General features: G+C 45.9%; 2 protein-coding genes across 3 annotated transcripts; one reads left to right on the top strand and one right to left on the bottom strand.

The window, feature by feature from the left end:
• Window positions 1-4,240: 4,240 nt before the first annotated feature.
• On the bottom strand, window positions 4,241-5,361 carry LOC135395483 (uncharacterized). Its single transcript, XM_064626671.1, has 2 exons — window positions 5,355-5,361; window positions 4,241-4,806 (listed from the first exon to the last, which is right to left on the bottom strand). The coding sequence occupies exons 1-2, from the start codon at window positions 5,359-5,361 to the stop codon at window positions 4,241-4,243; spliced, it is 573 nt and encodes a 190-aa protein (XP_064482741.1).
• Window positions 5,362-8,872: 3,511 nt separating this feature from the next.
• Window positions 8,873-26,041, top strand: LOC135379066 (uncharacterized). 2 transcript variants are annotated; one of them, XM_064612320.1, is made up of 9 exons: window positions 8,873-9,067; window positions 12,906-12,978; window positions 15,309-15,620; window positions 17,202-17,354; window positions 19,867-19,947; window positions 21,038-21,158; window positions 23,743-23,825; window positions 24,695-24,792; window positions 25,706-26,041. In XM_064612320.1, exons 1-9 carry the CDS (start codon window positions 9,029-9,031, stop codon window positions 25,715-25,717), a joined length of 972 nt encoding a protein of 323 aa, XP_064468390.1. In that variant the 5' UTR covers window positions 8,873-9,028; the 3' UTR covers window positions 25,718-26,041. The 2 variants fall into 2 exon arrangements, with proteins under 2 accessions (XP_064468390.1, XP_064468389.1); XM_064612319.1 differs by having other exon boundaries at window positions 8,874-9,067; window positions 24,653-24,792.
• Window positions 26,042-26,482: the final 441 nt, after the last annotated feature.

Below are 26,482 nucleotides of genomic sequence, written 5' to 3' on the forward strand. Positions count from 1 at the left end.
GAAATGACAGCTTTAGGAATGAACTGGTCTTGGCAGCAGCTTTGGAACTGCTGGAAAAATCTAAAGAAGAGGTTCACTGCTGTGAGTGTTTCAACCATCTAAAATTGAATTCACCCGCCCTTGAAACGGCGAAAAAGAAAGAAATGTGCAATGCTGGAAACCGAGTGGCAACTTTCCGTGGCTGCCTTATGAAAGTTAGGAACGCCTGTATGGGATAGAGCGCACTCGCCAGGTTCTCGCCTTTTCCAGTTTCAAGGGAAGACTATCCGATCGTGTGACCTTATTCGGAGTTTTCTGGTAACGTTGGAACGACTTGAGCAAGAGAAAAGTGGGGCATCGCCATCCACTTGGAAGTGGTACGCGCAGATGAGCGCGTTGCTCAACCACCGACCCCTGGTTCAAGCGCAAGCATACGGCGTTGATTCTGCTGCCGAGTCGCCTGCAGGGACAGACTCCCTAGATGGTAAGTACAAATCCCCATATACGCGCACGGTATAATGTGTGTATAGCCTCCAGAAAAGTAAAACAAACTTATTGGCATCTGGCCGTGAAGCATGCACGTGAAGCTAAGTGAAGTGTGCATAATTTATGATTTCGTTTTGTTCGAAATTGCCAACATTGGTCATATGTTACAAGAAAATTGCCCCATCTCAGCTGGTTACACCAGAATGGATGGAGGCGAAGGCCAACTTTGTGGTCGTTTTTGCGTTTCGTGTTTGCGTTTTCGTGCCTCTATCGCAAAATTCAATCCATTGTTTGAGCTTTCAATCAAATGTGGTTTGATATTTCCACAGTGTCCCGTTCCACGTGTTCTAGATGCGCGATCCATTAGAACAGTGCCGATTTCTACTTCTTGCCACTGTCAGTTGTGCTAATTATGGAACTCGTGATAGAGATGCTTTTTAAAGCAGCATGGAAACACCTAGTACTTCCAAGTACTGTCCACCGCTTGGTGTTCTTGCTTTCTATTGTTGAATCTTTGTGTTGTAGTATAAAAGTACTGTCTGTTTCAGATGCCTCTGATGATGAACAACAAGAAGAAAGTGCTTCAGGGGAGTCTACTCCACATGAGCAGAGTGGATGTAAGTCTAAAAATACTGGAACACACTTCATTTAACAATTACTCATGCCAGTGACATTTAAAGCTTAAGTGCTCGATCTCATATGTGTGCTCATCACCTTGCCTCTATCCTCTTTGTAACCTTTTATTTCACCTTTTTATACTTACTGTATTCTGACAACAGACAGTACCCGACATTGACACTCGATACTAGAGCGAAAATCAAGTCTGTGCTTTTATTCACGTAGATGCATAAGTGACACCCAGTAAGCTTACTGTTAACATGCCCCATTTCCCAGCTGGAAGCTCCGAAAGGACACCACCATCCCGCAAGCGGAGGCGGACCACGGGGGGCCACCAGCAGAAGATGCTGTTTGAGTTCCAAAAGAATAACACGGAGTTTCAAGAGGAGCAAGCAAGGGTAGCATTTGAAAGGGGGAAGGAATTGCTAGAAAGAGAGCACAAGATAATGAAAGAAACAATGGTCATGCTTACAAACTCCTTTCTGCATGGGACGCAGTCTATGATGACACAGTTTTTTACGCAGCAGGTAAACCTGCTGAACAGCACGCAGGTGCCTGTGGTGCAACCACAGCACTTCATGCCATTTGTGCCATCTGATGAACAAAGCCACAGTCGAAATACACCACAGTATGGCCATGTACATGCATGTACATAGATCAGCATTGAGTAGTTATTTCATTAGTCACATTTTGATGTAATACATATATATATATATATATATATATATGCAATGCAAATCGACTGGTACTGATGGAGACGAAAATAAAATGCAAAGTGTAACGAAGAGCCTCAGAAGTCCTAAGGCATTGGTACGAGACTACAGTTTAATATATTTAAACTTTTGAAATTAAACTATGGAGCAATTAGTATTACATACCTAACATCCCTCGTACTAACATTCCCCGTACTAACATTACCCGTACTAACATTCCCCATACTAACATTCCCCCTACTAACAGCCCCCGTACTAACATTCCCCGTACTAACATTCCCATAGGTCAATTTTGCCAGTTGTAAAATAATAAATTGTAGTCTCATACCAATTCCTTAAGGCTTCTGAGTCCCTTTGTTACATTTTGCATACATACAAGTTTGCGTGAGGTATGTGGGCATGCACTACATTACACATGTGTGATGCAATTCGAGTGCAATAATAAACAGTACTAGACATGTTCCATATTATGACGTGTAGTGATTCTTGTAACAGTTACTGAAAAAGTACATGTTTTGTCAATATATGCACTTTTAAGTTTGGGCTCGTTGCTCGACACAGAGGAAAATTAGTTGACAATGCTCTAGTGTATCAATCTCACCAGATATCAAAAAGAGTTGGTTACACTGAAAGGCACTTCATCCTCTAAGCCAGATCCACTGCAATTCAGACAGTCCTACCTCTACTCTATAGGGTGCCTTTTTTCATGAGACATGCTTGAATTCAGTTCTTTTCTTGAGTTCATTATACGCTCTTGCGCTATAACGAACCTACAGAAATAGTATCTATGTAGCTCTGATGAAACTCCCCAGTCATCATCCCGTAATAAAGTTGTTGTTATGTAGCTCTGGTTGTAATACTGGGTTTTCGTCATGAGACAATTGAGATCATGAGCGATACCGCAGTGGTTGGTCTGTGGGTGGTAGTATTCATGAATTTTTGTACAGATAAAAAAACATCCTGTATAGCGTGTTAAGTTACCTTAAAGTGAGTTAAACTAACTGTCTTGATGCCAACTACTTCAGCGCAGTGGTAGCCTTCTAGACAGAAAATTACAGAGGTGATCCCGTAATGCAGACTGTGTTGCACCATTGCAAGGCCTGGTAGCAGGCTGCGGATAAAAAATTCCTTCACTCTCAGCAATGCCGGTGGCCCATGAATCACTGAATACCTCTGAGTGAGATTCACAGAAATTGTGTAGGAAACATGCTGTCAGCACTACTGTTGGCACAAACTTGTAATTAATGTCAGTGCGTTTAAGTAACACACGCCAGCGTCCCTTCAACCTGCCGAAAGCTTGCTCCACAACATTTCTTCCGCTACTGTGGTATACATTAAATGCCTCCTGTTCCTTTGAGAGGCTTCCAGTGTAGGTCTTTAGGATCCATAGTAGGCTAGGATACGCTGGATCAGAGAGGAGCATAAAGGGAACCTCTTTCCCTTCAAAAAGCCGGGTGCCTTGGGGCAGCAAAGAGCTGCTACGCTGATACAGGGCTGACATCTTCAGTGCTGTTGCATCGTGTGCACTGCCCGGTGCCCGGCATGACACCACACTCTTAAAAATGAACTTCACCACATAGCACGCTCCTAGCCAACCATCATCCCGAATGACAACGTTCTCGCCCCTGATTTATTGAAAACGGGAGGAGGAGCCTATTTTGTGCCATTATGCACGGCACAAAATAGGCTCCTCCTCCCGTTTTCAACAAATCTAGGGCGAGAACGTTGTCATTCGGGATGATGTTTGGTTAGGAGCGTGCTATGTGGTGAAGTTCATTTTTAAGAGTGCATAAGAAACCTGCATAGTCAGAAACAGCATTTTATCAGAGCCAACAAAGGTGGTTTTTATGGCCATATCTTGCCTTTCTGCATTTGAAATGAAGGCACTAAAGCATTGTGGTACTGCCATGTACTATTGCTCCCACGTTTATTTATGGACAAATAAACGGTTTTTCACCAAATAAGGTACACTCCAAAATCAAAGCTTCACTGCATAACACGTTCCCTGCCTTCCTCTCTTTCAGTTTGGGGATATGATAATTTATACAGAAAGGCATAGCCTACTCTTTCTCGCCAAATCAGAAGAGATAACGATATCATACTTGTCTGCGGGAAATGTGTTATGCCAGCTTCGGATATGTCAGGGGAGCTGTTATGAATCTCAGTTTTCCAAATGCGGTAGCCTGTACCATCTGTTAGAATACTGTTGGAACAGCATGTTGTCATTTCCAAGGTTTCTGCTGACAGCTTGCTCATGTACCCACATTTTTTCCTCCGTTCCGGAGCATGCCTCACTATGTTTATTACCTGGAAGGCACCTGGGTGAGACAGATTCATTTTTTTACACATTTTGCGTTCATACCCGGGTACCTAGTCACAACAATTGGAATTACAAGAGGAGACTGGATTCATAGGAACATAACTAGCAGGAAGAGCTTGTGTACTTACTGCCCACGGTCATCAACTGCTGCTTGCACATTGTAGGATGACCAACACTTCCGGTTTGTGAAGTCCCTGTATCCCTTCTTCGGTGCCGTGATGGGGACGTGGGTACCATCAATAGCACCAAATATTTGGGGGAGGTGGCACTTCTCCTCAAATCTCTCTGCTATGCGGGTTGCCTCCTGTGCTGATGGCATCTTGATGTACTTCTTTGCCAAGTGTCTCTTAACAGTGACGCAGAAAAGATACACAAATTTCTTCACGGTGCTCTTGTGAACACCGAATTGGTTGGCTACAATTCGGTGCTCGGCGCAGCTGGCAATTTTGTATACTGCAATAGCAACACGTTTGTCCACTGGAATGGGTGGCCTCACATAATTTGACTCTGGAGACATGAAAGGCATCACGGCAGCGACCAGCTGGCAAAAATTTTCTCGTGTCATTCTAAAGTTCTCTCGCCACTGTGCAGCATCAAATATGTGACACACGATGCTGTCCCACCAGTCGGTGTTCAGTTGCTTCGTCCAGATGACTCGCTTCTTGTGCGGTGGAGCAGAGCACTCAAGTTCTGTGGGACATTAATTATGTTATTCAGACATGTAAGAAACTAAATAATATATTCAAATTACTTTTCAAGGTAACTTCAAGTAACATCTTTACTTCCTGAGGTACTTTGACAAGGTGCTTATTTCATTACACGTTTCCGCGGCACCACAAGAAACGTCATTTCATTTGTTTGATGAATCCGATGTATTTTAGACTACTTCTGTGTGCGTCACGTACGTAAACTTATTTGCGGTGCTACCGTCCTTGAAAAATGATTTTTTCTTAATTTCATACAGCGAGTTTCACTAACCGTAACTTAAAAGTAATGAGCTACTGTCACGAGTACACAAATACTTCACATTATGGAGTATGTGTATGTCCAATGTCACCCAGCTAACACATGTTCCTGAGCATGTAATCTTGTATGTAGAGTCTGACGTGAGAAGTCCCACGGCTGCCAGGTAATTTGTCTCCGCCCCATCACAACTAATCAGCGCTGCCCCAACTAAATCATACACTTTCAGTAGTTCTGTTTGTACTTATACAAAGGCAACAAAACGAACTACTTACCATGCATTACGGCGAACTCGTGAACGGACCACCCGAAACTCACATTTGTTCAGGATCTGGATGTCAGGCTGCGGATGTGCGTGCATGAAGCCCGCCAAAACACCACCGCTAACAGGTTCAGGTGCAAGCTCATCCATGACAGCAAATGTGTCATAAAGCAGAGCTGGTGCAGGCACATACAAAAAATAACCAGCTGCACAGATACAGCCATCGCTCGACGCACACGCCTCATGCGGGACCAGAAACAGGAACCGGAAGACGCTCTTACTGCGCTGGCAGCTCGACTCGACGCGGGGCGTCGCTGCGATCGTCTCCCGTAGGAGCGAGTTCATGTAAACAGCGTCGGGTCGAGTTCAACTCGACTCGACAGTCAACTCGATCCGCTCTGTCGAGTTCATGTAAACGCGGCTTGTGATGCTGCCGACCCCCATCACGAGCAGCGGCATTGGGAGAGGTCTCATGTTTCTGGGAACGAATAGGGGGAACCAACCTTTTGGCTCCTGCGATGTCTTTGCTCATTACTTGAAAGCCTATATTAGATTACTACGTCGCCTAGGTCAGTTTGATGCATTGCTCTGCGAGGGAGTTCTGCACGAAGTTATTCAGGACAGGTTTCATGAAGAATGTTGTGAACTGAAGTAACATATTGCCGAAATAACTTCTCAAAATCCCAGTTGCAATGTATACTCTAGTTCGAAATATCATGTATTAACATCACCTAATGCCACTACAAACGTGCCGAAACGACACCCAGGTATAACAAGCGGCGAAATCCGTGTTCGAATGATTGTATAGTATTGGTTGACTTTCTTAACACTTATAAAAAAGAGTGAATGTGCCAAAATAACATACAGTGTCAATTCTACAGCAGAAAAGGAAGTGTTTGGTTTCCTGCAAGAGTCGTCTCCATCTCTCTGTCTCTCTTTCTTTTTCTCTTTCTTTTTTAATGCTCGTATGGGAATAGCCGTGGTGGCACATCCTGCTCAATAGGCCTTTCTAATGGTGTCTTCGACTGGTCGTCCCGATGCTCGTGGCTGAAGCGGGTCGTATCGCATCTCACCCCGTCTCCGAGCCGGAAGAATCGTGCAGAAGCCGAATGCCGCAGGTTCGAGCAGAGGAGCAGAGATGGAGTGTTAACTCACGTGACTTCCGGTGTTTCCCTCGTAGTTGGGTGGGATCCCACCATACGTACTCGTAGTCAAAATGACGACGACGACAAATTGCGGAACATGGCAGGCATGGCGCTTGGCGCAAGACAAGCACTATTAGATATAGCGCCTGTCTCGTCTGCATTCCCTGCCTACCTGTCCTTGTCTACAATCAGAGGGTAATCCAGTTCATCCAGTTTAAACACTATAGAAACACTACTCAGCGAAAGCTGGCGCAGTCACGTGACCGGAACCCGAACCAGATTTCGCAAGCGCTCCGACGGCGTTGGTGAGAGCACTCTGTTGAGCGCTGCAAGTTGGAGGAAAGAGATTCAAATGAACCAGTCGAATGCAGTGAGAGTCCTCTGTTCCAACGAGTCGAAGATGAAACGTCGCTCCAGTCCAGAGCGCACTAGAGCGATCGGAAGCAGCCTGTCGGAGACATCATAAAAAAGCAAGCGGCATGTGTACTGTCATCAAGTGCGTGTATTGTTATCAAGTGCGTGTATTGTCACCAAGTGTACGGTCCTGTTGCCAACTGCAGGGTGGGACAAGCGAAAGTACGTTATCATCAAGTGCGGCACGCAAGGGCTCCTGGAAACTTTGGAGCATACCTGGGTAAATTTCATTGCTCATAACTCCAGTCAAAATTTAATTAAATTACATTACTCATTACTGCAACTGAAATGTAATGACTTTACATTACAATTACTACGAAAAAGTAATGACATTACTAAGTCATTACTGCGAGCTTAATCACACTCTTCTATTTGTCTCTTTTACATGTCAGGGTGCCACGTATGACGTATCGTTTAACAATGTAGAGACGAATATGTGTATCACGGCAACAGGAAGACTATCCGGAGGATGGGGCCCACAAGCAATGATCCTCCAATGCCACCAACCGTTAACCTGAGTAATGCCATTAAAATTACTGCCCAAATGTAATTAAATTACGTTACAAATTACACAGTGTCAAAAGTAAAGCATTACATTACAAATTACCAGAAAAGGTAATTCACTGCTGTAATTTCATTACAGTAATGACATTACTACCCAGGTATGCTTGGAGACCTTAGAGCATTAAGAGACGACCAGAGGCGGAGGTAGAAGAACAACAACAACATCAGCCGGAGTAAACCATAACAGAAGCAGACGACGAAGGAGTACCCTCAAAGTCCCCGTGCTGCTTTGTGCTGCGCGCTTGATGGAGCCTGCATTCTTTGTAAAATAGTCTATTGTACGTATCCAACCGCTCGAGGACGTGCTACCATGGATAAGACACTTTCATATCGCTGTTGTACTCACATAACTGTTTCCTGTGTCACTTGAAAGAATGGAATCTGACCGTTATCTGCCCTTGGAATGAGAAGCACATATACATATATGGGACCTCTTACGATAAACCGTGATATTGGCGAAGGCTGAAATGTGTCGTAATATCTTGCTGCACTTCTCACTGGGCTCTTCGCTTCCGTACACGAACTGCGAATATGCCTCTGTAATATACAACACAACACTCTCCGGAATAAAGCACTCCGTCTGTAAGGGCATCCAAGTGTCTCACAGTGTCTAAATTGCCTGTTCCTTAAAGGCGGTGCAGTATTACAAATTTCGTGGTCGAGACCACCGTTCCTGGACGCGGATAGTCACCCCCTTCTTTGTTTTAGGGTCCTTCGATTGCTACCGAACAACCGTAATTTATGAAACAAGGGAAAGTGTGTAGGCAGGCTCGCGTAGATCCATGGAGAAGACCGAGAGACATAGTGCTGTGTCTCGGAACTTGCGTGTGTTGTCTTCTGTGTCCCTGTCCCTCGGTCTTCTTCATGAACTCTAATTTATTCTGCATAGGTTTGGTAGGTGAACTCACCAGTTGACCTTTGCAACCTACTCCAAAGCAACCTGCCAACAGAGTCAGTCTCATAAAAAGTAATCACCCTTTTTTACACCTGAACGCAACGCTATCCCAGGTGAGAACCATAAGTGCCAGGGCAGAACAGGACAATGATCAACTGAACACACATATGCACATGAGACACGACCACTTGAATCCGTCCTCACCCTATTTGTCACGTTATATGATAGAAATCACTTATATCTCATGCAGTCCTGTCGGTATTGCTGTAGTGAGCCACAATTCACGAGACGAATTTCCCAATTCATGATCACCATTATATTTGCTGTTGCTGTTGAATGAGAATGGATCAGTCATGCAGGGTAGCTGTAGTGAGTAGATACGCTACTATGAGTCAGACCCGCTTGTATGATAATGGGTCAAACATATTGACGACACCTTGAGTGATCTATCGGGGCGACAACGCATCAAACCTGATCTTTGTACCGCGATGTATTCCGTCTAATCTTTGTGCCCTTATCGCGGTCGCCTATCGCGCGTGCTTCATAAGGCTCATTTCGCACTAATGTTTCTCTCGGCCGTGTTTTTAACGGAGCCAAACCGGGCACATTGGAATCTACGCAGCTCGATTGCCTTCAGGTTCTATTTTGGAAGCAAACAGACTCGCAAGAATGCATAGGATTTCGATTTGGTCAGCTCTCCTACTAACGGTAAGTCTACTTTGCGATCTAGAAGGGATCACTCTCGTTAGGAAGATTGTGCCGAGATCAGAGGCGGGCGAATGCCCTCACGATATTTGCCCTCACCTCAATTTTCGTCCCAGATGTTTTTCCTCACCTCATTTTGGGGGAATTCGTTCCTCACTTCACCTCATCTCAACCTCCGTTTAAAATTATTCTCTTCACTTCACCTCAATTTGTTTCTGAAAAATGTTCCTCAACTCACCTCACCTCAACACTTTCCAGAACATTTTTTTCTCACCACACGTTTTTTTTATATCCTCACCTCACCTCAACATTCTTTCAAAATTATTTTCCTCACATCACCTCACCTCAACCTTCTTTCTAAAATACGAGGGGTGTTCAAGTGAAACCGGGGCTTTCTGTGTCCTGAGTGTACAAATGGCTCGCGCTACTTCCGTTTCGATATTGAAGCAACTGAAGGACAGCCGTTCCTTGGTCGGAGCATAACGTGCGATGAAATGTTTGTGCACCATTCACTCCTGAGTCTAAACCCGCATCAAAACAGTGGAAGCATCCGGGCTAGCCAGCTCCCAAGAAGTTCCGAAGTACCTCGTCTGCGGGTAAGGTCATGGCCACGGTTTTCTGGAACAAGGCTGGCGTTGTTCATGTTGATTTTCTGCCCAGTGGTACCACCATCAATAGTGCATATTACTGCCAGGTTCTCATGGATGTGCATAAGGCGCTGAAGCAAAAGCGGCCGCGCCTCATCACAAGAGGAGTCCTCCTCCTATACGGGACAATGCACGCCCGCATGCCGCGCATCTTACGGGAACTTGGCTGGGAGTTGCTGCCACATCCCCCTTACAGTACAGACCTCGCCCCCAGCGATTTCCATCTCTTCGGGCCACTGAAGGCGTTGCTTGGGGGCTGCCATGCACTTCAGCTGAGACGACGAGGTCAAGAATGCGGTCGCATCATGGCTGCTACGCGCCGGTAAGGACTTCTACGCTGCTGGCATTAAAGCCCTCGTGAAACGCTGGTACAAATGCATTAGTGCAGCTGGAGATTACGTTGAAAAATAAAACTAATTTCTCGCCTGTAAGTTCATTTTAGTTTTGCGCAAAATGGAAAGTCCCGGTTTGACTTGAACACCCCTCGTATATTCACCTAATCTCACTTCAACCTGCTTGTTATATTTCATAATTGCTCTTCCAATTAGGCGTGGCGTCGCTCATAGCGACTGTTGCTTCGCCGCGCTAACACGGAATCAAAGAATATTAGGAGGGGTAGGTGTATACGCTGTACTTGGCTTTTTACTGCTTCGATGGTTGATTCCTGACAACAAATTACGTGACCCCACAACTAAGATCCGTCACCTTGCTTGGTTCGTGCCTCTTGCTCTTACAGCGCACGGAACTATATTGATTTGTTCATGTGTCCCACACCATGTATGTGACTCAATCGACTAGTTTGCCTGGTTTGAAATCTAAGCGAAACAGATAAAGCGCACCTAAGCTATATTCACTTGTGCGTGGTCCTGGACTCGAACCTGCGCCTGGCTCGCCACATTAAGCACCTTGAAACCAAAGTGCAGCGATGGCTTCCTGCAATTCAACATCTTTCTGGCTTTAGGCTGGGGCTGTTATCAACGCTCCCTTCTAGCCGTTCACGCGGCTTTGGTGAGGGCGACTGTGCTTTATACAGCCTTCCAGTCCTGCACAAGGTTTCCACAATATCGTTAAATACCCTTCGGACCCTGTTCGCCCGAAGCCTTCGTCGCTGCCTTGGAGTTCCAAGAATGGCTGAAACACGGCAAGTCCTAGCTGAAGCTGGTGAACTCCCGGTGGAGGTCCTCCGTGAGCGGGAAACGGCTCGACACTTCCTACGTTTGCGTGCGCACGTTCACCGTCACCCACTCCTCAGGAAAATTCGATACCGCCCTGAAAGTGATTTCCATCGCGTAGCGCAGAGGACACGCCAGGTTCTCACTGGCTTCACACACAAGGACATCACACCGCCGAACGCCCCCTGGGTCTCTGCCTGTGCCACGCACCTTCGCACGTCTTCCTGACCTCCAGGACCGCGGAGATCAGGTTCCCACTCAAGTCCTTCGAGCCCACTTTTATGCTCTCGTAGACGCGAAGCTTTTTACCTCTGCCGCCGCATGCACCGATGGCGCATCACGAAATGGCAAGTCCGCGTTGGCATTCGTCATCCCTTCCGTAGGTGTAGTTGAAGGACGTCACATTTGGCATCATACCTCATCCACAGCTGCGGAACTCTACGCCATACTTTTCTTTCTGCGGCACATCGTTCGCTTTACCCCACGGAATTGGGTGATCTTCGCCGACTCAACATCTGCGCTGCAAGCAATTGAAGATTCCGGCATACGAGGCTCCTCCGCACTGTTGGTTATGGTTGTGTTAATGGCTTACAAACTTGTCTACGAAGCAGGACACCGGTTCGTTCTGCAATGGGTTACCGCCCATTGCGGTGTCGAAGGCAATGAGCAGGCTGACAGCGCCACCGAAGCAGCTCTCTCTTCTCGAAGACGGACGCGTATTGCAGTGCTGAGAGGAGATCGCCGCTCCATACTTCGACGCCTCGTGACTCCTCTGGCTACCCGCCAACGGACCGCTGACATTCTACCCACCGGCATGCTGAGCAGAGTTGACCCAGCGCACGCATTCCGCATGCCAGCACATATATCTCGTCAAGGTGCCGCATTAGTTCATCGAATGTGCCTCGACATGGCCTTCACAGCACAGTGGCGCTACCGCTTGAGACAAGTTGCCTCTTCCCACTGCAGCCACTGCGGTGCTGTTGAAGATCTCGAGCACACTCTTCTCCATTGCCCACACTACCAACCTTCCCGAACCGTACTCTCCGGATCCCTCAACGAGCTAGACTCCCTCCCTCCCCCTCTCTCTCACAAAATTGGTTGGTCCCTGGCCACATCCAGCACACCAACGCTCTGCCCTCAAGGCTCTCTTCATCTTTCTGGACACCACAGGACTTCGATCCTTATTGTGAAGGAGCTGATTATTTTATTTCCCGCATCACTCTCAACAATGGGGTAGAGTATCGCCCCTGGCGATGGAGCTCCCCATCCATCATCACGTAATAAAGTTTTTGCGTGTATCTTATCTGGCACGTCTATCATGTATCCGACTCAGCAGGAAGTCTGAAACTAATGAACTTACAGCGAACACATTTTAGTGTAGAGAGCCTCTACTCACAGTACAGAAACGTTTCTGCTCCCTTGGTAACAGAAAAACCTGGCTCTCGGTGCCCTTTTAGGGGATCGCGCATTGGAAAATAGCCGCTCCACATCTCCTCAACCTCCGTCTCAAAACTTTTTGTAGACCTCACCTCACCTCAATCTCCATTTCGGAAAGTTTTCCTCACTCACCTCACCTCAACGTCGTTGTGAAAATTTTTTCCTCAATTCACTTCACCTCAACCTCATTCTCGAAAATGTTCCTCACCTCACCACAACCTCCCTCTCGAAACATTTTGTTCACCTCATCTCACATCAATATCTATTTTGAGAAATTTTCCTCAACTCACCTCAACTCAATTTCCCATTTACAATTTTTTCTTCACCTCACCTCACCTCAGTGTGCGTGAGGTGAGAGTGATGTAAGGGTGAGGACACTCTCACCCTCATTTGCCCTCCTGAGGATACCCACCTCTGGCCGAGATATCCGTGAGTGTAAAAGCGCAGGGCGTTGGGTCGTACGCTGCTAATAAATTACAATTTCGCTTTAGCCAACACATAATATATGTGTGCTTCAGAAAAATCTATTCTCTGGAGCACAGCGTCGAAGTGTATAGCAAAACTGTTTTGCTTATCTTGTTCCAGGCCTACGTGGCAATGGGCTCGTCTGTAGAAGTACGGTTGCAGAAGCGGGAAGCGGATATCTATGCCAAATGTCGTACGTACAATAGAAGTTTTAGGGCTTAGGTGACGTATCCTGACCTTCCATGAGGTGTTTCCTTCAAAGGTCCTGTACTCTATATAGTTTGCAGGTTATCATTTTGTACATGAGTCATCTCGCTTATCCGGAATTCAGATAATTCAGGAAATTCAGGAAAACTCGATATCGTATAACCCATCCGTACTACATGCCCAGGAACGAACCTGCTGAGGACAAAAAGTCCCCGGACAAAATGTTCCCAGCTGACTGCGAAATGACAGCTAAAAATGGGGGGGGGGGGTTTATTACGAAAAGAAAAAGACAGGCAGGAAGGAAAGGTCAGCCAGACGAAGTCGACTTGCTATTCCTTGTAAGAAAAAGAAAGAAAAAGAATAAAGAAAAAAGAACAAAATAGAAACAGAAAAGGAAAAAGACGCAAGCGGCACATGGGCAGCAGGGGGGGGGGGGGGGGCATGAGTGCACGATCGCACAGAGGCAGTCTAGCAGCCCAGAGTCACCTAGGAAGCATAATAGCGATCTGGTAACAGTCAATTGCTTCTGCCCTACAGGGCCCAGTAGGGTGGCCAAATGGGTTCTTGTTACACTGTCGTTGCTAACTTCCGTGACGATATAGATGTCTATTTTCATGCTGTTCCGTGGAGATTGTTCGTCCTGGCCAGACTTCTCTCAAGGGGATTTATTTGCCTCCTTGTTCGGTGGCATGATATGTCGTCAAGATTGTGCGCCCTGGGCCGACGTCTCTCTCAAAGGAATTTAATCGTCTTGTTCAGCGGCATGGCTACCCCGTGGAGACTGTGCGTCGTGATGGGCCATTCTCTCGCAGAGGGATTCAGTTTGGGTCTTCGCGCGGCAGCATGCTGTGCGTCCTAGGCCAACTTCTCAGGCCACGTCACTTTGGCACCAGTGCTCGGCCCGGTCCTGCACAACCAGGGGCCGGTTACGACTACCCTCTTGAGCTTTCTTCGCGCCAGCGGGCTCTCGATCAGCCCCTATGGCCCTTTTGCTTGTGTGTGTTTTCTTTACTTCCTTTCTTTTCGTTTTTCTTGAAGGAATAGCAAGGCAAGTCGTCCTACGCCGGACAAACCTTTGCTCCCTCTCTTGTTTTTTTTTTTTTCTTTCAATAAAGATATCCCCCACCCCAACGGAGCCGCATTCCACCGAACTGGGAGGCAATCAAACAAGGAAAAGGAAAGGGAGGCAATTAAATCCCATTGAGGGAAGTCAGCCCAGTAACAGTATGCACAATCTCCAACGGGCAGCATGCCGCAGGACAAGGTGGCAATTAGTTCCCTTGAGGGAACGAAAAGTAAGTCTCCTCATAGAGTGCCTCCCGGGGGAATGGGATGAGGACAGCGTGGTGTAGACCCCACATTTCTGCTTCCATGCGTGTCACTGCTAATATTCAGGTCACTGCTCCAAGTGATTGCTATATCAACTGACGTCACCAAGTGACCAATAGGAATTATCTATTTGTTCTCGAAAAAGGGAGAAGTGCACGAAAAACCCTTGAAGAATTTCTGGGACGTGTTGCCAGAATGGAACGGAACACGAAGTGGTGCGAGACGTTTGCAGATGTAAATAATTGTAAATAAATATCTTAGTTAGCTCAAGGTCACAATCACTGCAACGTTCCTCATTTTTGAGATATGTCTCATTGTATGTATTCACAAAGCAGTACGTCACTAACAGGGAGGCAATTAATTCGTCTCCAAGAGAAGATTGCCCAGGACGCGGAATATCCAAGGGGGTAGCTTGGGGCTTCAAAACAAAAAGGCAATTACATCCCGTTGAGAGAAGTCGCACCAGGACGCCCAATCTCCACGGGACAGCATGCAAACATCTAAATATTGTCACGGCAGCGAGCAACGACTGTGTAACAGTAGGTTTCATTTCGCACTGATGGACGGCAGCGGGGACACCCTGTCGGTGGACATTTTCTCTGGGGACCTCTCGTCCGGGGACATTTTGTCCGGATCCCTGGTTATCCAGAATTCGTTATCCATATCCGGAGAGTTTCCCCCGGAGAGTTTCCCCCGAAGTTTGCTCGGTTCAGTTATCTGGAAATTCCATATCCGGACTAAAAGGGAGGACTCCAGAGGTGTCCAGGTAATCGGGACGTGACTGTAATACGTGAAAGTGTTGTAGGACCGCTACAATGGGCTCGGTCGCCGTTCTTAATATTCATAACGTTATTTAACGCCGAATATGTGGGAAGACTTATCAGAAAGACCTTCACATCCCGAGCGTGTCATGCCACGGAGTTGGCAATCTAGGGTGTGAATCTATAGACCACAGCTTGTACAGGCTTTTAACAACCTTCCTTGCAGTTCCCGAACTCCTTAAGGATGTCAAGCACATCGCTGCGGCTGTTTACATCACTCTCATTCCGCCGCGCTTCTCCCCTGAAGAAGAATGTGAGCGCAAAGGGAGTTATTCTTACGTGGTCTCGTATGCAAAGGAAAGCGGAGAACCGAAACGCTGGATACCTCCTAGCACTGAAGGACCCATAGTCCTCCACCACCTCGAGCCCTCGACGGCGTACAATATAACGGTAGCTATGAGATACTTCTACACCAGCACAAGCCAAGCAAAGGAGACACGAGAGTTCCTAATTGAGACGAAGACCACGGACATCGCAGGTAAGATTATTCATGCGCACTTCTGGACAATGTTTTCGTAACCTGTAACGTTTACATGACTTTGAAACCGAGATATCAAACACAAAGTGCTGTGAAAACCTAATGAAATTGGTGGTTACACAGTCATGCGTTCTCTTGTGCCGCGGCATAAGGCGTCATACACTGTCGTCTGCTAGAGTAATGGACCTTTTCACAACGCTTCTGCACAGGCTTTGTGGCCTTGATGGCGTCGAAGAGGGTTCCCTACATATTCAATAGATGGCGCCAGCCGGCTGTGCTGCGGCGCGCGCCGATCGTGTTTCGCTGGAGAGCCGCCAGGATACGACGCGAGTGTGAAAAGGGTCAATCCGCCGTGTCACGACCATACCACTACCCTAACAGCCAGTCTAAGAAAAACGGGGTAAATTGAGAAACAATTACAACTTCTAGTCTCCTATAGAGTGCAATACCTCCCTGTCTTAATCTCCAGATGACCCTAAAGCTTTCCTCCGCAGCACTGCAAACGGTCCCTAAACCTCGCGTAAATCTCCGTGGACTAGTGGTTGGTGCAACGCAGTCTGTCTGGTATGCGGTCCTCAAATGTCTAAAATTACTCATTTTGTCTTATAGTGTAGTTATAACTGTGATGTTTTTGACAGGACGTATAACACCACAGAACTATTTTCTCGCATGTATTCGGTAGACCCAAGTTTGTCGTTTTCTTTCCCTGCCAGTTTATTACGCCATTTTATCTCCCTCCTGCGTAGACTCCGCCTCAATGTGGCTTTCACCCCACAATTCAAGTGCATGATCAGATGCTGTGGCACAAGGATTTGTTCCACCACAGAACATTCTTATGGAATGTGCACTCCACTGGCCACAAAGGCGGGTACTGTGTGATGCGCTTGCCATATTCAGCTCTGTCACACGTGGGCTCAGCACTGCCCTATGTCGTTGGTCGTATAAATCCATGTGCTAGACTGCAGCAGGCAAGTGCTGGCGGGCGAGTTTTGGTTGTTAATGCAGACATATATGGCTCTCTGTTGCAGTTTCATTGGCATACGATTGAAGCCGTCCGAGACACGTAGCCAACACTCAGAATTTCCATTGTTTTAAAATAGAAACAGCGGTAGAGTGGACGAGGAACACTTCCCCCTGCGGGTCCCTATACGGGTATACAGGCAGCACTGCGGGTGCGGGTCGCCCAGATAAAATTTTTGCGGGTGCGGGCCACTTACGCGCGAGTACCGTGCGGGTGTGGGTCCAAGTTTGCCTACCCGCACTCACCTCTACTCATTGGCCCCTATGACGACCCTGTGCTCCATCGTCGGGTTCTTCACCTGTTCGTGGATTTCCTGTCGTCCACTGGATTGCTCCAGACTCTTTAATTGTTTCTCGTATTTTCATCCTTCCTCCATCATCTTCATATAATGTTCCAATTGCAATAAATGGGGTAGGGTACCGCACCACCGCGGTGAAACACTCCATCTCATCGTCATCATCTATTGTTGTTGGAACTATTTTTTTCTTGACCATTCCTCTCCGATGCGTCATGATGAAATATGCGTCTCATAATTTACCGGGAACTCTATGTATATCTAGTTCCTCCAGCACCGACTACAGAAATCAAACTGGTGGATTCATCCCTTCTGAATAAGACTCAGCAGAAGATTGAATTTCCGTACCATATCTTCAGCGATGCCAACGGGCCTATCAACGAACTCCGTATACTCGTGGCACAGGACACGGTAATAGGTGAGCAATTCTATGATCCATCAATGATGAAACAAGCATGAGCATATGGGTTACACGAAAATACATGACGAGCCCCTATGCTCAGGCTTGTTTCATCATGGGCTTCGTCCACTAGCTATAGTCAGTGTGTATGCTATTTTATCATATTATCAACCTCAAGTCATGCCTCACAATATGTTTGTCCCCCGAAGACGCAGGCTGCGCCAACGCCACCTAGATTCAGAAGGCAGGAGGCGTATTACCTCCTCTCCCTCCTTCGCTACGTGAACACATTTATAACCAGAATTCGTCTGCTACTGCGAATCGCCGTTCTTGCGAATTCAAGAACGCGGAAATGATCGCAGCCAACTTGGAACCTGTAGACGCGAATCTGCAGACGAAAAGAGCAACACGCTTTCAATCATTCTTGAGAAAAATATGCGACCGTTTTGAGCTGTATTTTTGAGTTTTCCCCCTTAGTACGCGAGGAGATTCAATCATCACTCGCAGACAACGGTAGCTCCTCTCCGTGGCAAAGACGGCTGAAAGCACGTTCTTGATTGGCCACAGTCGTTAGAAACACGATCCTGATTGGCTGACTCTTAGTTGTTACGTCACATCGACGAGTGAGTAGGCTTTCTTTCTCTAGGTGGTGTCGACTGCGCTCTGCGAGTTGTCGATTGACGCTAGACTTAACGCACCAACCCGGGGCAGCCCCCACGCCCCACCCCGAACCCACGAAGAAGAAAGACGGCAACAAGCAAATAGTTGCACATAGTTCTAAGTAAAATGCGAGCAAGCTGGTGTATACTTGACATTGGCAACACATGTCTCTGGCAACTTGTCTTATGCTGCTCCCCCAACCTCAGGGACACATTGCCAACGTCAAGCAATAGTGTTCTCGTGTTGCTGTAAAGAACGACAAGTAAAAAAAAATAACAAGAGAGAGACATGTGACAACTGACACCTACCGAAACCATGGGCTCATCAAGTGGTCGCTTTCAATCGTGTTACATGACCTGACACACTGGAGCGAAGAGGATGCTAGTCCGCACGAAACAATGTCCCAGTGCGCCTATGGATGTAAAGGATGTCGTCACCTCGAACCTCGTTCAAGGAAATTTATCGGTGCTGTGTCGTATACCCAGTGCAAGGTATGGAATGGTCACTCAAATGATATACAAATTGTCCCCCAAAACTCGCACCGCCGGTCAGGGCCGCAATGCACCATGGCATGATTGAGGTAACATTTCTTTCAGTTTGAGAAGAAAGAGAGACGTATAACACAACTGGCGATGTAGCGGTTCCGGTCTATACTTGACTTCTTGTATGCATTCGCGGTCTAACCTGACTTCTGTATGTCCATCTCCGATATATACTTGACTTCCGGTTCGACACTTTCAATTACGATATGTGAGTCTATTTAATTAACCTTTAATCAGCCTCGATTACTTTCAATTACCCTTTAATTATCATTTAGTTGCCGAAGGTAACCATAGTTCACTTGAGGTAATCTTGAATTTCATTGAATTCCCTTGAATTACGTTTACTTGCTCTAATTACTCTCATTTTCTGATTAACTGATTTTAATTACCTTCAATTATATAATTACCTGCGGCAGCTTCTGTAATCTTTAATTTCATTTAATCTCTCTCTTAATTACATATATGTACCTTTCGTCACCTCTATATATATTTTTTAATTTTTTTAACACCCAGTTTTCTTCCTATAAAACTGTTAAGAAGGCCAGTAAGATGCACCATGCGAAGAAATTTACACTACGGAGTCATAATTATCGCAGAAATTGAATTTAAAATACGCCGCAAAAAGCGACCGTGCGCAACGGTGGTGAAGAGCAGAACCAGCCTGTGATCTGCCTGGAACCTCGCGCTGACGCTATAAGGAGAACGCTCGCTGATTGGCCTAGAGAAATGTTGTCTGCTACTCCGCTGTCGTCTGCTACTCGGCTGTTCGGAGTTCCGATAAAGCCTTTCTCCTTGCTCGGTAATGCTTCGGCCGCTCCTTCTATTCCCAATTCTCCTAGAAAACTGGCAAAACAGGTTTACGGCGGCAAAGGGACAAGGCGCTGACCCCCACTGACCGGCAAACCAGAACCAGTCTCCTTATGCCGTCATCGGTGACGTGGCATCATACCTCCTCATCCTCGTTATAGCTGGAGTGGCGAGTTAAGGGTGAAGGCGCGGAGCTATGTTTATGTGAGTTCTTTTCTGGGAAACAAATTGCACACATCAAAACATTTCGTGCTATTCGGTATAATGACACACACACTTTCATCAGATGTCTTAGTCTGAAATTTTTTTGGATGGCCCTCTGTACTCCTTTAATTACCTCTTACCTCTTACTCTTAATTACCTTCAACTACTTCAATTCTACGTCACTTACATTCAAAAAACACAGAAAGGCATTGTACTGTCCTATTAGCATAGCTGTTTTCTTTCAAAGTACAAGTGCTGTGGTATACCTGTACCAGTATAAAAGCCTAAGCAAGTGGTTCTGTATTGTTCTTGAGCAGATAAGTGCGAGCAGCCAGTCACGTGGAAAGCAGCCCATTCGCACTCACCCATCAAGTGTTACAATGCCGGAAGTGACGACGGTAGGTGTAGTTGAATTGTATTCTAACTCATTCTCAAGAAACTGATAAAAATCGTGGTTGATGTTCTCTCCTGCATATTTGCTATGAATGGGTGTGAAACGCTGTTAGAGAGACACACGCACACTCACATAAAGAGAAGATGATGAGATGAAGCTGGTGCCGGGCAGCCATTTGTAGCCATTTGGCAAGCTGCCATTTGTAGATAGTGAGAGATGATAATGGAGATGAGGATTCAGGTGATCAAAGCAGGGTGGAGAGGCCCGTTGATGACAGGAAATCCCAAAGGTGACGGACACCTTGGTCCATATGAACGCTACTGGACCAGGGGCCCAGCACCTTGCCTATGGTAAAGGGGCGGTGGTCGATTGCATGCATTCCGTGCTGCAAGATCTCGCGCTCCCGCTGGCAGACAAGGCGGTCCATAAGTATAGGTGGTGCAGGTCAGCAGGTCCGATGGTGCAGGGCCAAGGCGCTGCCTCATAACTGGGGGTAAATGCAATATTCAGCCGCATACGGTGTAGAAGAGATGTCTAGATGTCGAGGAAACGACAGAGAGAGAGAGAGAGACGGACCCACTGCGTGGAGCAGAGCCTGTATGGTGTCACGTCATGCAGCCAATGTGATCTCATCTCGTCTGCAGAGATAGCACGGACAAGGGCCCGACGGTCACTTTTGGGCAAAATGATAGAGTGTGCTGAAGGTATTTGATGAAAGAAAAACACACATTGGCGAGACAATTTCTCATCAATTGTCCAACACATGCACAAAGGTGCGGCAGTGTGTGTCTTGAAAACCCAGGAGGGTAAATATTCTCAACTGCAAGAAGTCGTCGCTTTATTCTTTATGTCCTAATAGGTTTTTCTTTTTATTTAATTTATTCTTCTTTCATTTATTTTTGTTTTTTCTTTGCGGAATAGCAAGTCGACGTCCTGTTTGGCTGACCTTTCCTCCTTTTTTCTTTGTTCTAATAAATCCCCCTCCCCCTCCCGTCACTCGATTTTGAATTTTTCATTTATTCATTCATTCATGTCCTGATTATTTTCAGAGGTGCTTGGTATAGTGCAACATTCTTCTACCTGTCCTTTTTCAGAGTTGAATTCAGGTTGTCAATTGAAATATCCTACGCAGACATGCGTGTTAGGATTCCAAGAAGAAGAAGAATGCGGTGACCGTATATGCAATGGACCACTGACGCCTGGCGTCAAGTACGGGTAAGCTTCCCTTTGAACTTGCACCAACAGACCTTGTATCGCCAACTGCAGGATGGGACAAGCGTTACCCTTCCCACATCACGCTTCAAAGATAAACCACAAAACAGCAACAGCCTAATACCCCTGTCAGACGGGCACATGTACGGCCTTAACGGTCACGGCCGTAAATGCATATTGTCATTAACTTCCTGCCAGACGGTCAGCAATAAGGCCTTTGCGACAGAGGTGAGGTAGAAGGGCAACGGCGTTCCCGCAAGACAGTCTACGGCATTCCATCGAAACTGCCCAAGCCTCGTTACCAAGCACACCATAAACAGGATTTAGCACATTTAATTCAATTCGAAATAAAATGCTTTTTACCCGACGTAATACTGTCATCTTTTTTTTTCGTGTTTTTCCGTCGTTTTTGCACTTTGCTTCGCTTGTTATCCCATCTGTACAAGTGCTTCGTTTGTAGTTACACCCTCGAACCACTGCACGCGGCATCGCACCGTGTCGTCTGCATCCAAAAAGTCAGATGCCACTCAAAAAAATATCCAAGGCACTTAAAAGCAAATATAGTTTGCTGTTGTATTTTGAAAATACATCAAATATTTTCGTGTACTTTCAGTAAGAAAAAGCGTGATTTCGCTACATTACATTCAACGTTCAGAAACTTGTTTATTGACGTAGACATCATCGACAAAATGCCTTCACGGATACCGTCTGGCAGCTCAACAGAGCTTAGGGCCGTATGTAACTTACGGCCATTCCTTAATGCCGTAACTTTAAGGGCCGTATATGTGCCCGTCTGACAGAGGTATTAGATCCCTCAGAAGCCTTCATTGGGATCGCATGCAAAGACTCATGGGAACTTAAAGCGCCGTAAAGCCTTACGAGGCGGCCAGAGGTGGAGGTATAAGACGATGAACAACATTCCTGGTGTGCGGAGCAGCAGCGTCAGACGAGGTAAACCATACCCGAAGCAGGCGACCGAGCAGTGTCGCTCAAAGTTCCCATGCTGCTTTGCGCCGCGCGCTTGGTGGCGCGCGCACCTTTTTAAAATCGTCTATTGCTCTACCTAGTGCCTGGAGATTATGGGGCGAAAGCGTGAGATTCCTTCTTCGTTCCCTTGATGTATCGCATGTAGGAAGCTACATTGGACTTACAGGGGACATCGTTACATCGATCAAGATGTTACGTTGAAATATCAGGTCCGGCACCTGCGCCATGGGTGTAAGGGATAGCGACACGCCTGTCGCCTTCGTACACTGCCTCATTGACTCTATATAGTACAGTTGGTAACGTCACCGTTAAGTTACCATTACCTACCGGAACCAATATGACAGCGTACGTTACTCAGAATCTTAGGTGTTAATTGATTGGGTGCGGTAGACGCGGTAGCTTACGGGGTTCCCGGTAGCGGTATACAGAGTGTCCCAGAAAACGTGTCATTGAATTATAATAAAGCAACTACACCGCCTAGAATCATGCCGGCAACGATATTTGTTCTTACTATAGGTTTTTGCCACCTCCTGATGTGCATGTCATGAACGTCAGTTTAATTATGTAAATTTTTGCGAACTCGGATATTTTCTAAGCAAAGGTCACTTTTGTACCCCGCGAATGTGAAGAGCGTGCCGAATTTACTCAAATTAAGGAAAATTGACAGGGATATTGAGGGAGGGACGCTCAGTTCGAGAAGTCGCCGTATCCACTCGAGGCAACGCGTGGACCCATCCAGCATTGGTGTTTTGTATGGCCATATGTGATCAACAGTAACCCAACAATGAGGTGCCCGTACATAGCGATCTTTTAAGCTATATGTGCCTTATTTGTTTTTCCTTTGGTAGTTGCTGAATGTACGTTGGCAGAGCGCTTAATGGTTACCATCGAACCTGACCACTAATTTATACAGTGCGAAAGCAACTTAACGTGCATATATATTTATACATATTTTGATATCATTGGTAACCCTAGGAGAAGCGCGAACATACTTCCAAGGTACGGGGGGGGGGGATATGTTTATTGAAAAAAAAAAGCGAGGAAAGGTTAGTCAGGCATAAACCGACTTGCTATTCCTTTGATAAAAAAAAAACGAAAACAAAGAAAAAAAAGAAAAGAAAGAAAGGTACAGGGAATCCTTCAAGAATAAAGGCGTTAGGTGCTGGCTTATACTACGACATTTTTGCAAGGTATTAAGAGTGCGCACCGCTGCCATCGTGATGATGATGATGATGATGACGACGACGACGACGAATACGGTGATGATGATCATCCCTAAGCTAATCCAGGTCTAGTAAAAGAAAAAGGAAAAGAAAACGTCTAAAAAGACGTAAGCTCTGCTATGCTCTTAACAAAGGTTGCCATCGTTGTGGCAACTATTTGATCCATTTAGCGTAAAACGAAGTTGACTGGTGTCGTAGCCGCTGCAAGACATCTTTCTGTAGGACTTCGTCCTGTGAGGAACGTCTTTTCCCGAAGGTGTTCTTAGATGACCACTGCAAAAAAAATAAAAAATAACAAAACAGTGCGGGGACGACCTGAGCGCCCCCTGATGCCTGAGATATAATGAACTCGATAACCGTTACTGATTACATTGCAGTGTCAAGCTAAGGGGGACCAACAAGGCTGGGTCCACAGATTCCAAGCCTGTCTTCTTCACAGCTGGAAGCCCACCTGGCGCTGGTGAGTCACTCGATTTTTCAAGATGTGAAAATATATTGATGGATTTACGAGAACTCTCTGTGACCCGTCGACGGCTGAACGGTTCAAGAGGCCGTGAATTTGCGTAAGTGGCCGGAGACATGCAGAGAAATATCTGAACCCTTGCGTGATAAGATGCGCGACAAAAATGAGGAGATGTACTGCCCCCGCAACCTACCCACAATGTAGCAAACTTTATAGCACGGGTAATATAGTGTGAAAGTGCCATTGCTTCGAAAGAAACAACTTAACAAAGGAACAGAAAGAAATTAAAACACAATGGGATATCCCGGTAAGATGGAATAGACTTTAACATCACGACTTATGTCCACTAATTTGTCCTAATTTGTAATGTCCGCTTATTGGACACCCTCTCAATTAAGCGTATAACTCGTGTCGAATGAAAGACCTCCTCACGCCTGCAGCAGCACAACCAACTTTCTTTTTCGGTGTATACTCTTACATTAGATTTCCCATACTAAAGTATTATGTGGCCGAAAATAACGATTACTAATTCTGGATTCCTGATGATTTGATGATTATTTGTCTTTATTTACTCGCGTGTTGTACGATCAAATAAGTTAGCTAGAGTCACTAAATAAGCTTATTTTATGACTCTAGGTACAGCAACTGTCCAGTTCGGACGTTCTTGAACCGCATTGTATATTCTTGTAGTATTTATCACCATGGAAACAGCGTGCATATCTTATTAGTGCCGTTCTAACACGTAACAACTCTTTACGTTTTCGATTATTTCCCATTGAATTCTCAGCCAAGGTTGTCTGACCATTATACATGTCGGTCTGCAGCTGGCAGTGGCAGTGGTGCCGGTGGCAAAGGCAGCGATGCAGGTGGCAAAGGCAGTGCTGTTGGTGGCAAAGGCAGTGGCAGAACGACGAGTGGAAACTCCTCGTTGATCGGTGCTATCACGTTTTTCGTAGTCCTCGCAGTAAGCACATTTTAGAGACACTTTGTTCCTCACCTTTATCATTTCAAATATGTCCTTTCCTGCCAATTTGTTTTTTTCATCGCGATAAAAACTGATCCGATTAAAATATGTGAAAAACTTTATAGGTGAAAGACAATTAAGCTCCAAATTTATAAAAGCGATAGTCAGCTTCGCGACTTTCACGATGCAGTTTCGTTGATTGCGAGTTTTTTGTAATTGGCATGTAAACTATATGTAATACACATAATAATGTAAACAAAATAAATGTGTGCGTACCAAAAATGTTCAGCTCAGTGGCTGTACCGCAACACATCAATTTACCAAAGCCATGCATTACAGTTGTTTCTGTGCATCCTTCAATATGTACGTACCTTCCATCGACATCTGTATATTAGAGACAAAAAAAAGCCATATTCCGATAACTTCGTCACGTCCCCGCTTACTGATCACAAGGTTGTGGTTTCGAACCCTGCCCGAGACTCATCTTGGAATCCTTTAAACACGTCCTCCTCCTAAGTGCCGTATGGTTCTATACTCAAAAATGTCAGTAACAATCTCCACCTGCAACCTTCTCCGGGACCAACTTATGAGACCCTAATTAACACGCGAATCGCTGTCAAAATGTCATACGCTGTGACAGCGAAGCGCAATGGTAGTCATAAAACATTCGTGTTATCGTTTTGTATCGGCATGCGCTATATCACCAATGCCACAGCTCACTTCAAAACAAACGCAGTTCCAAATTGTCCAGTTTGGACTAAAGCCTGATGAAACTGAAAACTTTTGAGAGAGCACCTTTGACCGAACCTCTTTGCTTGCTTTCTTCCTTTTTCCTTTTTTTAACTGTCTGAATGTGATTATGTCATGTTTCGTTGCTCGATAGCTGTTTTATTCATTCCATTACTAATTGCAGATGACGAAATAGTCACACACCTGTGTTGGTAGGATTCTACTAAAGGACATCTGACTGCAACCTGGTGCCACGGCATTCAAGAATTCGTGCTCAAAGATGCAACAAATGGACGCACAACAGGACTCGTCTAATGATCTGGAGGCATGTCATGTCTGTGGGGTTCTTTAGCGGCAGTGGTGGCAAAACTTGAACAACATTACGAAAATTATTGTGCACAAAAAATACTACCATTTTGATATAGAAATGTTCAGCATTTGGCCCCTCCGTACGGGTATTGTGACAGTTTGTACAAGTTACCTTGATCGTGATCTAATAAAGAAAAAAATTGTATTTACATTGAATAAACACATCTGAGGTTTAGTTGCACCAACATAAACATGCAATCCAGGTTTTACATGCAACAACAACACACTTTATTTCATGATTATGACTATGGCGTATTACACCTTATATCAAAACGGATAATAGCACCGGAACGGACACTACTGTGATGTTGCCGACCCCCATCACGAGCAGCGGCATTGGGAGAGGTCTCGTGTTTCTGGCAACCAATAAGGGGGAACCAACCTTTTGGCTCCTGCGACGTCTCTGCTTATTACTTGAAAGCCTATATTCGATTACTACGTCGCCTAGGTCAGTTTGATGCATTGCTCTGCGAGGGAGTTCTGCACGAAGTTATTCAGGACAGGTTTCATGAAGAATGTTTTGAGCTGAAATAGCATATTCCCGAAATAACTTCTCAAAATCCCAGCTGCGATATACTCTAGTTCGAAATAA

Source organism: Ornithodoros turicata, chromosome 1 (genome assembly GCF_037126465.1).
Source record: "Ornithodoros turicata isolate Travis chromosome 1, ASM3712646v1, whole genome shotgun sequence".
In the NCBI taxonomy this organism is placed as follows: Eukaryota; Metazoa; Arthropoda; class Arachnida; order Ixodida; family Argasidae; genus Ornithodoros; species Ornithodoros turicata.